At 41.1% G+C, this 12,371-nt stretch overlaps 1 protein-coding gene across 1 annotated transcript; it reads left to right on the top strand.

Moving 5' to 3' along the window:
- Positions 1-7,136: 7,136 nt before the first annotated feature.
- LOC119338082 (U3 small nucleolar ribonucleoprotein protein IMP4-like) lies at positions 7,137-11,565 on the top strand. Its single transcript, XM_037610378.1, has 8 exons — positions 7,137-7,443; positions 7,530-7,639; positions 7,732-7,782; positions 7,975-8,118; positions 8,215-8,304; positions 10,752-10,858; positions 11,081-11,165; positions 11,263-11,565. Exons 1-8 carry the CDS (start codon positions 7,248-7,250, stop codon positions 11,359-11,361), a joined length of 882 nt encoding a protein of 293 aa, XP_037466275.1. The 5' UTR covers positions 7,137-7,247; the 3' UTR covers positions 11,362-11,565.
- The last annotated feature ends 806 nt before the right edge of the window (positions 11,566-12,371 follow it).

Genomic DNA, 12,371 nt, shown 5'->3' with positions numbered 1-12,371 from the left:
TAATAAAAACTTTCATATAAAGGGCATTGAATATATGAGAAGTCTGATTCCTTGCATTTGTTTTGAGATATAGAGATGGTGATATTAGAGTCATGCTAGTGAGTAATTGTGGATTGGTAGAAATACTTGTGTTGAAGTTTGTGATTCCCGTAGCATGCACGTATGGTGAATCGTTATGTGATGAAGTCGGAGCATGATTTATTCTTTGATTGTCTTCCTTATGAATGGCGGTCGAGGACGAGCGATGGTATTTTCCTACCAATCTATCCCCCTAGGAGCATGCGTATTAGTACTTTGTTTCGATGGCTAATAGACTTTTGCAATAAGTATGTGAGTTCTTTATGACTAATGTTGAGTTCATGGATTATACACACTCTCACCCTTCCACCATTGCTAGCCTCTCTAGTACCGCGCAACTTTCGTCGGTGAATTAAACCCATCATATACCCTTCCTCAAAAAAGCCATCATACCTACCTATTATGACCATAGCCATTGTGAGATATATTGCCATGCAACTTCCATTGTTCCGTTTATTATGACACATACTATCATTGTCATATCGCTTTGCATGATCATGTAGTTGACATAGTATTTTTGGCAAAGCCATCGTTCAGATTTTTTATACATGTCACTCTTGATCATTGCACATCCGGTACACCATCGGAGGCATTCATATAGAGTCATATCTTGTTCTAGTATCGAGTTGTAATCCTTGAGTTGTAAGTAAGTAAAAGTGTGATGATCATCATTATTAGAGCATTGCCCCATGTGAGGAAAGGATGATGGAAGCTATGATTCCCTCACGGGTTGGGATGAGTGTCCGGACTTAAAAAGGAGAGGCCAAAGAAGCCCAAACAAAAAAATTGAGAGAAAAGAGAGAAGGGACAATGTTACTATCCTTTTTCCACACTTGCGCTTCAAAGTAGCACCATGTTCTTCATGATAGAGAGTCTCCTATGTTGTCACTTTCATATACTAGTGGGGATTTTTCCTTATAGAACTTGGCTTATATATTCCAATGATGGACTTTCTCAAATTGCCCTAGGTCTTCATGAGCAAGCAAGTTGCATGCACACCCACTTAGTTTCTTTTTGAGCTTTCATACACTTATAGTTCTAGTGCATCCATTGCATGGCAATCCATACTCACTTGCATCGATATCAATTGATGGGTATCTTCATAGTCCATTAATTTGCCTAGTTGATGTGATACTTTCTCCTTCTTTTTGTCTTCTCCACAACCACCATATTCTATTCCACCTATAATGCTATATCCATGTCTCACGCTCATGTATTGCGTGAAAGTTGAAAATGTTTGAGAACACCAAAAGTATGAAACAATTGCTTGGCTTGACATCGGGGTTGTGTATGATGAAATACTTTGTGTGATGAAGATGGAGCATAGCCAGACTATATGATTTTGTAGGGATAACTTTCTTTGGCCATGTTATTTTGAGAAGACATGATTGCTTTATTAGTATGCTTGAAGTATTATTGTTTTTATGTCAATATTAAAATTTTGTTTTGAATCTTATGGATCTGAATATTCTTGCGACAATAAAGAAAATTGCATTGATAAATATGTTAGCTAGCATTTCACATCAAAAAAAAATCTGTTTTTATCATTTACCTACTCGAGGATGAGCAGGAATTAAGCTTGGGGATGCTTGATACGTCTCCAACGTATCTATAATTTTTGATTATTCCATGCTATTATATTATCTATTTTGGATGTTTTATATGCATTAATATGCTATTTTATATTATTTTTTCGACTAAGTTATTAGTCTAGAGGCCAGTGCCAGTTTCTGTTTTTTCCTTGTTCTTGACTTTTACAAAAAAGGAATATCAAACGGAGTCCAACTGGAACAAAACTTCACGATGATTTTTCTTAGACCAGAAGACACCCATGAGACTTGGGGAGAGGGCCAGAGGAGCCCCGAGGAGGCCACAAGCCTCTATGGCACGCCCCAGGGGGGCGCCCATGGCTTGTGGGCCCCTTAACCCTAATTCCAGCTCTGTATATTCTCAAATATTCCCCAAACATCAGAAGCGTCCACAAAAATACTTTTCCGCCGCCGCAAGCTTCTGTTCCCGTGAGATCCCATCTTGGGGCCTTTTCTGGCACTCCGCCAAAGGGGGATTCGATCATGGAGGGCCTCTACATCAACCTTGCTGCCCTTCCGATGATGCGTGAGTAGTTTAACATGGACCTAAGGGTCCATAGGTAGTAGCTAGATGGCTTCTCTCTCTCTTTGATCTTCAATACAATGTTCTCCTATATGTTCTTGGAGTTCTATTCGATGTAATATTCTTTTGCGGTGCATTTGTTGAGACCTGATGAATTGTGGATTTATGATCAGATTATCTATGGTTAGTATTTGAGTCCTCTCTGAACTCTTTTATGCATGATTAAGATATCTTTGTATTTCTCTTCGAACTATCGGTTTGGTTTGGCCAACTAGGTTGGTTTTTCTTGCAACAGGAGAGGTGTTTAGTTTTGGGTTCAATCTTGCGGTGTCCTCACCCATTGACAAAAGGGGTAGCGAGGCACGCATTGTATTATTACCATCAAGGATAAAAAGATGGTGTTTATATCATATTGCTTGAGTTTATCCATCTACATCATGTCTTCTTACTTAAGGCGTTACTCCGTTCTTATGAACTTAATACTCTAGATGCATGTTGGATAGCAGTTGATGTGTGGAGTAATAGTAGTAGATGCAAAATCATTTCGGTCTACTTGTCACGGATGTGATGCCTATATTCGTCATCATTGGCTTAGATATCGTCATAATTATGCACTTTTCTATCAGTTACTCAATAGTATTTTGTTTACCCACCGTATGCTATCTTCAAGAGAGAAGCCTCTAGTGAAACCTATGGCCCCCGGGTCTATTTTCCATCATATATTTTCATATCTATAAACCAAAAAACCCAAAAATACCTTGCTGCAATTTATTTATTTTTACTTTAGTTTGGTATTTTATTTATCTTTTATACCTATCTCTATTAGATCTCACTCTTGTTCGTGACCGTGAAGGGATTGACAACCCCTTTTTCGCATTGTGTTCTAGTGTTTGTTAGTTTGTGCAGGTGCATATATTGGAGACTTGCTTGTGAAGGAAATATGCCCTAGAGGCAATAATAAAGTTGTTATTTATATTTCCTTATATCATGATAAATGTTTATTATTCATGCTAGAATTGTATTAACCAAAAACTTAGTACATGTGAGAATACATAGACAAACATCATGCCACTAGTATGCCTCTACTTGACTAGCTCGTTGAATCAAAGATGGTTAAGTTTCCTAGCCATAGACATGAGTTGTCATTTGATTAGCGGGATCACATCATTAGAGAATGATGTGATTGACTTGACCCATTCCGTTAGCTTAGCACTTGATCGTTTAGTATATTGCTATTGCTTTCTTCATGACTTATACATGTTCCTATGACTATGAGATTATGCAACTCCCGAATACCGGAGGAACACTTTGTGTGCTAGCAAACGTCACAACGTAACTGGGTGATCATAAAGGTGCTCTACAGGTGTCTCTGATGGTACTTGTTGAGTTGGCATAGATCGAGATTAGGATTTGTCACTCCGATTGTCGAAGAGATATCTCTGGGCCCTCTCGGTAATGCACATCACTATAAGCCTTGCAAGCAATGTGACTAATGAGTTAGTTGCGGGATGATGCATTACGAAACGAGTAAAGAGACTGAACTAGGTATGGTGATACCAACGATCGAATCTTGGGCAAATAACATACCGATGACAAAGGGAACAATGTATGTTGTTATGCGGTTTGACCGATAAAGATCTTCGTAGAATATGTAGGAGCCAATATGAGCATCCAGGTTCCGCTATTGGTTATTGACCGGAGATGTGTCTCGGTCATGTCTACATAGTTCTCGAGCCCGTAGGGTCCGCACGCTTAACGTTCGGTGACAATTTATATTATGAGTTATGTGATTTGATGACCGAAGTTTGTTCGGAGTCCCGGATGAGATCGGGGACATGACGAGGAGTCTCGAAATGGTCTAGACGTAAAGATCGATATATTGGACAACTATATTCGGACATCAGAAAGGTTCCGAGTGATTCGGGTATTTTACGGAGTACCGGGGAGTTACGGGAATACGGCGGAAGAAGTATTGGGCCTCATGGGCCAAGTGGTGGAAGAGAGGAGGTAGGACAAGGCAGGGCGCGCGGCCCCCCTAGCCCAAACCGAATTGGACTAGGGGGCTGGCCCCCCTTTCCTCCTTTCCTCCCTCTCCTTCCTTCTCCCTCCCTTCCTCTTGATGGACTCCTACTAGGACTTGGAGTCCTAGTAGGACTCCACACTTGGGCGCGCCCTATGAGGTCCGGCCTCCTCCTCCCTCCCTCCTTTATATACGTGGCCAGGGGGCACCCCATAGACACATAAGTTGATCATTGATCTTTTAGCCGTGTGCGGTGCCCCCTCCACCATAATCCACCTCGGTCATATCGTAGCGGTGCTTAGGCGAAGCCCTGCGTCGGTAGCTTCATCAACACCGTCATCATGCCGTCGTGCTGACGGAACTCTCCCTCGAAGCTCTACAGGATCATGAGTTCATGGGACGTCACCGAGCTGAACGTGTGCAGATCGCGGAGGTGCCGTACGTTCGGTACTAGGATCAGTCGATCGTGAAGACACATGACTACATCAACCGCGTTGTCATAACGCTTCCGCTTACGGTCTACGAGGGTACGTGGACGACACTCTTCCCTCTCGTTGCTATGCATTACCATGATCTTGCGTGTGCGTAGGATTTTTTTTGAAATTACTACGTTTCTCAACAGCTTGTGCCTCCTACTGGCTTGATACCTTGGTTCTTAACTGAGGGTAATATTTATCCCTACTTTGCCGCATCACCCTTTCTCTTGAAGGGAAAAATCAACGCAAGCTCAATAAGTAGCATCCCACTCGTGTGCATCCGGAGGAGCTGACCGAGAAGGCCGTGGGTGGCAAGATCAAGGCCATCACCTCGGCTTGTGACAACCTGCGCGAGGCTAGGAGAGTGCCCCCGTATGGGAAGGACACCCCGCCAATCGAGGTAACTTCATGTTTGATCAGTCGGATTGACTCTAAATTGTGCATGTGGGTCTTGAACTTGTGATCTTTTTCTCTTCTTCTCCAGAGCATGAGATAAGGTGTGGGAGTAACCTTTGCAAGGGTACCCCTTAATAAATGTTTTATTTTTTGAGAAGCACCTATAGTTTTATTCATACTCATAACAATTACAGATACACTCATGTAGACCTAAAATCCAAGCAAACACAAATTAGCTGCTATGACTAAGAATTATAATGAAATCTTTTGGAAACACCTTTTTCACGGTATCGATCTCTACTAGAAAAAAAATACTCCAAAGACTTCGGTAAAGAGGCTGCAATTAGAATGGAGCAATGATGTTGTCACTCTTTCAACTGCACGAACTTATCAATAACGGTTTTTGAAAGCGTCTCGAGTCGCTTATCCAAAAAGATGGGAAGCCTTAATCGATGAACGTACTTGGGTCAAGAATGATATGCTAGAAGTGTAGGCGTCGGGCCATAATATCTTCATCATGATGTCGATAAAAGATTTGAACTCCAGAAAGAATCAAACCAATAAATTCTTTTGACACACCAACATAAACTCATTAGATCCGAAAAATTGGATGCATGAGGATAGCAAACTCTATAATCTCATAACACCGTCAAAACAACAAGAGTGAATTTTATTCACATAAAAAATAATCACTGAATGATGGTAAAAGATGTAAAACTCCTGAAGATGCAAGATTCCCCATCTCCGAGCCATGCAGTCAGAGGCGAGGGGACCAACAATTCATGGCGATCGGCGGCGACGGTTGCCCTACATCGCGAGGTGAACGTGCGAAATCACTAGTTAAGGAGTACTCGTTGCAAAAATTACTGTGCGCCATTTGTCGCAACTTGTAAGTTTTCCCTTTTTTTCGTAGATTCGTTTATTCAAAACGTTTTATCTCTTTAACCGTGCGTCCAAATATCGAACCGTTTTCACCATTGCATTCCTCGCGCCGAGATCTTCAAAACTAGATCCCATGTTGATAGGTTTTGACGAACTTTTTTTTCACGAAAAAAACCGAAAAAAAACCGAACCGGGAGCACAGTTTTTTCCCTTTTCAAAAGAGGCACGACCGTGCCTCTTGTGAAACCACAATCGTGCCTCTTGTGGAAGCAAAACCGTGCCTCTCGCGGAAGGAAAAAAAAGAGAAAATGTGTTTTTTTTTCCGTTTTCGAGGTGGCATGGCTGTGCCTCTCACGAAAGCACAACCATGCCTCTTGCGGAAGCAAAAATGTGCCTCTCGTGAAAGAAAAGAAAATAGAAAACACATTTTTTCCATTTCCGAGAGGCACGACCATGCCTCTCGCGGAAAGCACAACCGTGCCTCTCGCGGAAACAAAACCGTGCCTCTCGCGGAAGGAAAAAAGACAGAAAATGCGCTTTTTCTATTTTCGAGAGGCACGGCCGTGACTCTCGTGAAAGCACAATCGTGCCTCTCTTGGAAGCAAAACTGTGCCTTTCGCGGAAGTAAAAAAAACATAATACACGTTTTTTTCTGTTTCCGAGAGGCACGGCCGTGACTCTCGCGGAAGCAAAACCGTGCCTCTCGCGGAAGCAAAACCGTGACTCTTGCGAAAGAGGGAAAAAAAAGAAAACACGTTTTTTCATGAATTTTTTCTGGATTTTTTTTGGTCCAAAAGTTCAGGAAGACCGGTGAAAAACCGAAAGGTCGAAAGAAAACAAAAAATAACCTGTCTAAAAAGCTGAAAACGCGTGCGAAAAAACAAAAACAAAATCCGGAGGTAGCTTCCAGAGCGCGACACGTGGCGGGGCGGCTGGGAGCGCGACAAATGGCGCTGATCGTTTGCGAGGCTCCTGAAGAAGTGCTCGTTAATTAGAGTATAATCATCATCGGTTACCATGTTTGCTTTTTTTTTTTTGAGGGAGGTTACCAGTTTGCTATTTGCCCGTCTAGAGAAGCCCATAGAAGCCCATATGCCTGTCTGGAGAGGCCATAGAAGCCCATAAGCGTTGCTATTTAAAAGAAGCCCTCCTCCTTCCACAACTCCGTGTCCAAGCTCGCGCTGCGCCGCCAAAGCTTTGAAGTCGCTACTAGGGTTTATCGCCTCCACTCATCAAGCGCCTGGCTAGGGTTTTGCTTGGTCCAGTCGGGAGAGGGAGGCGAGATGCTGCGTCGGAACACGCGGCTCCGTCGGGAGTACCTCTACCGGAAGAGCCTCGAGGGGAAGGAGCGTCAGCACTACGAGAAGAAGCGCCGCGTCCGGGAGGCGCTCGAGGAGGGCAAGCCTATCCCCACCGAGCTTCGCAACGAGGAGCTCGCCCTCCGCCGCGAGATCGACCTCGACGACCAAGACCGGGCAGGTTTCGTCGGATCCATCGCCCCCACCTTCCCATTTCTTTACTTTTTTTGTTGCGTTTCTTATGGTTGGTTGGTTGGTCGGTGGCAGTGCCGAGGAGCATCATAGATGACGAGTACGCCGGCGCCACGCTCCGCGAGCCCAAGATTCTCTTGACCACATCCCGTAACCCGAGTGCACCCCTGACTCAGTTTGTTAAGGTCGTGTTTATGCTGTGAACTCGAAGGTGTTTTGACAGGTTAAAATGGTGCATTTTGTGCTTACTGACTGGTCAATCTTGTTCATTTGCTAGGAGCTGAAAGTTGTATTTCCGAACTCACAGAGGATGAACCGTGGTGGTCAGGTATGATACGGAAGCATTCCTCGTATATCATTTGTGTACCAACTTCAGATTAGGTATCATTCACATAAAATTTGATTGATTAAAAAGTGAACATGCTAGATAGTGTTTGTTTGGACTGTAATTTTTCTCTCATATAATTCGTGAGTTTTGGCTACTGTTTCTTATCGATCCATTTTTTTTTCTTCCTGGTAGGTGATATCAGAAATCGTTGAGTCCTGCCGATCACACGAGATCACTGATCTTATTTTGGTGCATGAGCATCGTGGTCAGCCTGATGGTTTGATTGTGTGTCATCTACCATTAGGTCCAACTGCATACTTTGGGTTACTCAATGTGGTAAGTACCAATATCTGTTTTATTCATGACGAGATGGGGCAGTGTTCAACATGGGACACCATTCTTGGTGGTAACTCGTGGTTCCATCTTTGGCAGGTAACACGGCATGATATCAAAGATAGGAAGGCCATGGGCAAAATGTCAGAAGCTTACCCTCATTTGATACTGGACAATTTCACAACCAAGGTATTACATACTTGAATCCTGACTCTCTTTATTCTAATATGTCTCACCTGTTAAATGTTCCATGTTCATTTCATGCATGCAGACAACAATTAACAATGTCACTCATGCTTTATCTATGTTTTTCATTGTAATTGTTCCACCTTGTGTGGCTTGGAAAGTAGTTTTGTGTTAGCATTTAGGTATCTGTGTTAAAGAATTAGGATGAACATCCTGCAGTATTCTGTTATGCTTTTATTTTTTGGTTTCTTGGTTTCTCTAGACCTATCATTTATCACTAGTCCATTCACACATGCATATATACTCACACGTGAACTCGAGCCTGCTGTGTGATGATTCTGGCTTATCTAATTAAGCAAGGACTCTGTGTGTGTGTGTGTGTGTGTGTGTTTGTGTGTGTGTGTGTGTGTGTGTGTGTGTTTGCTCATGCATACACACATACATACTCTCAAGAACAAAATTTGTGATAATGCTTGTATTGCTATTTATTATGATGAAATTGATGATGATTTCATGATTTTCATCTGATTCTGAGCACCTCCAATTCCAGTGGATCTTATGCTGCCTAGAATATATGTTGTCTTGGCTGCTGTATGCTCATGTGCTTTGTTGCTACTGTTGTTTTGTTGTGAGCACAAAAGTTCACACTAAAAATAGCTTTGCTTATTGTCTTAGTTGGCTGCAATGATGGTTTTCTCGTTAGCCTGAGACACACTATGAGGATAATATGTCCATTCAGAACTATGTAAACGCAGCAGCTTTGGTATCATTTTTAAGAATTTTCCATGCTTCAGTTAGTAGTTTGTTTGCTCATTTTCCTCGGACGATGTTTGTTGTCCGGCTTGATGGCTGCAATGATGGACTTCTCGTTAACCTGAGACCTACTATGAGGATAAGATATCCATTCAAAACTATGTACTGAGCAGCTTTGGTACCTGTTTGCTTATTTTACCTCAAACAAATTTTGTGCTTCCTACACTGGTTAGTTGCCTGGCTGCAATGATAGTCTTCTTGTTAACCTGAGACCAACTGTGAGGATAATATCTATCCATTCAAATTATACATCTCAGCAGCCTTGGTTAGCTTGATAGGATGTAACAGGATGAGGGTTATGATTTTTTTTCTGTTCTGTTCCTTTTCTGTTTCTGTTTCAGATCGAAATTTGTATGAAATTTGGAGGCTGCTATGATGTTTTTCTCGTTAACCTGAGATGTGCTTACTAATGAAGACAAACTCAAACCATTCAAAACTATTAAACTGAGCGCCTCCACTCACAACTCTTGCTTAGAAAAGAAACTTACTTTTCCGTTGTTCTTTTCCTGTCTCTGATCTAAATTTGTTATGGAATTTGGAGGCTACAGTGATGTTTTTCTCGTTAACCTGAGATGTTCTTACTAATGAAGATGAACTAAACCATTCAAAATTATTAAACTGAGTGCCTCCACTTCTCAGAAAAGAAGCCCTTTTTGCTATGTTCCTTGTCTGTTTCTGATTTTTTAATGAAATATAGAGGGTGTGGTGATGTGTTTCTTGTTGACCTCACCTTTTTGCTTTGTGCTTCCCTGTTTCTGATCTAAGTTTGTTACAAAATCTGGTGGCTGTGGTGATGTTTTTCTCGTTAACCTGAGATTTGCTTACTAATGAAGACAAACTCAAACCATTCAAAACTATTAAACTGAGCGCCACCATTTCTACTGTTGCTTAGGGGAAAAAATTTATTTTGCTCTGGCCCTTTTCTGTTTTTGACCTCACCCTGTTTCTGATCTAAGTTTTGGTGATGTGTTTCTCGTTAACCTCACCTTTTTGCTCTGTTGCCTCCCTGTTTTCTGATCTAAATTTGTTACAAAATCTGGTGGCCGCGGTGATGTTTTTCTCGTTAACCTGAGATTTGCTTACCAATGAAGACAAACTCAAACCATTCAAAACTATTAAACTGAGCGCCACCATTTCTACTGTTGCTTAGGGAAAAAGAATTGTTTTGTTTTCTGTTTTTTTATCTTAGTTTGTTACTAAATTTGGAGGCTGCGGTGATGTTTTTCTCGTTAACCTGATGTATGTGCTTACTAGTGAAGACAAACTCAAACCATTCAAAATTATTAAACTGAGCACCTCCACTTCTACTTTTGCATATTTGGCTTGAAGTTCATTTTTGTGAGTTCCGCTTGAGTATTTGTTATGCACTTGTAATTTTTACACCTTTTCTCCTCTGCTTGTTTGGTTCTAAAAGAAATTTAGGCCAATGGCATTGTTGGATATGCATCCCTGGTTACTACTACCTCTTGAACTGCCAAAACTTCTTATAAACAGAGGGAGTATTGCAAGTAGACAAGCTCTTGTTAAAGTTCGTCGGAATTTTGTAATGCACAGTTTTCTTTGCTATCTTTGTGTTTGCGCTTTATTTATTTTGGAAATGAAACGTGGCTTTGTTTGATTTGGTTGAATTGTTGCAGACTGGTGAAAGGACTGCCAATATAATGAAGCATCTCTTTCCTGTGCCGAAGCCAGAGTCAAAGCGTCTAATCACTTTTGCTAATAGAGACGACTATATCTCTTTCAGGTTACCATCTTACTTTGTTTATTATCCTTGTTGGTTATTGTGTGATGTCAGCAGTCGCACAGAATATATTCACACAACAAAGCTAGCTGGATTGAGTCTTTGTCTCAAAAGTCCAGAAAATAGTCTTTCCATATGTCTGGATTTTCTTTCCATGAAAACATATCATCATCTGTCACGCGTTGTTCTGATGTAATCTTCCTTTTGTTTCTCTGATTATGGCAGGCATCATATCTACGAAAAACATGGTGGCCCCAAATCCATTGACCTGAAGGAGGTTGGGCCCCGTTTTGAGTTGCGACTGTACCAGGTGAAGAAATGCCCTTACATATCTGGCTATTGCCGTGCTGTTTGATGCTTTTTGTAGGTCTTGTGCTGACATAACCTTGCTGTTTTTGCCGGGACAGATCAAACGAGGAACTATGGACCAAAGCGAAGCACAGAACGAGTTTGTGCTGCGGCCGTACATGAATACTGCTAAGAAGCAGAAATCGCTTGGGGTTTGAGTTGATTTTGACGTGCACAGCAATTTTGAGTTCTGTTTTGTACTTGTAATATTATAGCCGGATGCTTTTGATGCATCTACAAAATCTTAAAAGGGTGTTCAAAGCATAGTTGGCGTGTTGAAATGTGATGCTTTTCTGAGAGAATGAGGATCATTGGTTGGCATGGTATTTGACGGCCAAGCAGTGAGAGGATCTTTGCTATGACCATGTTTGTGGAGAAAGGGTGATATACGTTGTCAAATTGTGAAAAATTCAAATTATTAGTAACTTGGAAATTGATTTTTTAAACTTTAACCAAACCCTGCTACTAAGAGGACTGTAGAATACACTTTGGAACCTTACAAAAAATATTTCACGGGATATTTTCAGAAAATCCTAACTCCTGGGGGTTCACTGAAGACGATCAAAATTTTTGCTCTTGCAACATTAGTGATTTCTATCAGCCTGGGACTAGAGCGACACTCTTAGACTAGTCAGAGTGGGTTATGTTTACGGGGAGTAACATGTGTGGTGTCATGCAACACTAAATTTATTAGGTTGTAGATTTATTTGTTCTGGTATATGTGATGGTAGAGTAACTATGTTATTATATGCTTCTCTTTTCTCATTAATTACTCTTCACATCATCTGTTTTGCGAAGAGGTGTGTGATTTTAGCATCTATATTACTACCACTGTAGGTAGTTTTAGCACTAAAACCAGCATAATGGAACATATTCCATGTTGTTGGGGGAGAATATCACATGGAATATTTAATATAAATTGGTGAACACCACGTGGAAAAGATTACATTTTCTAAATTTTAAAACTTATTTAATCTACGACTAATTTTTGAAATTCATGAATATATTTTAAATTCGGGAATATTTTCTAAAATTTCACCATTTTTAAATTTTGCAATGTTTTTAAAATCCTTTGAACATCTTTTAATTAAACTAACCATTTATAGAAGCGTTATAGACTTATAGTGCTTCGGAGATTGTGGGGTCACTTATAGCCCGTTGTGTGTTG

This window comes from Triticum dicoccoides, chromosome 7B, assembly GCF_002162155.2.
Source record: "Triticum dicoccoides isolate Atlit2015 ecotype Zavitan chromosome 7B, WEW_v2.0, whole genome shotgun sequence".
NCBI classification, from domain to species: domain Eukaryota; kingdom Viridiplantae; phylum Streptophyta; class Magnoliopsida; order Poales; family Poaceae; genus Triticum; species Triticum dicoccoides.
This window is presented reverse-complemented; position numbering and strand designations above follow the sequence as displayed.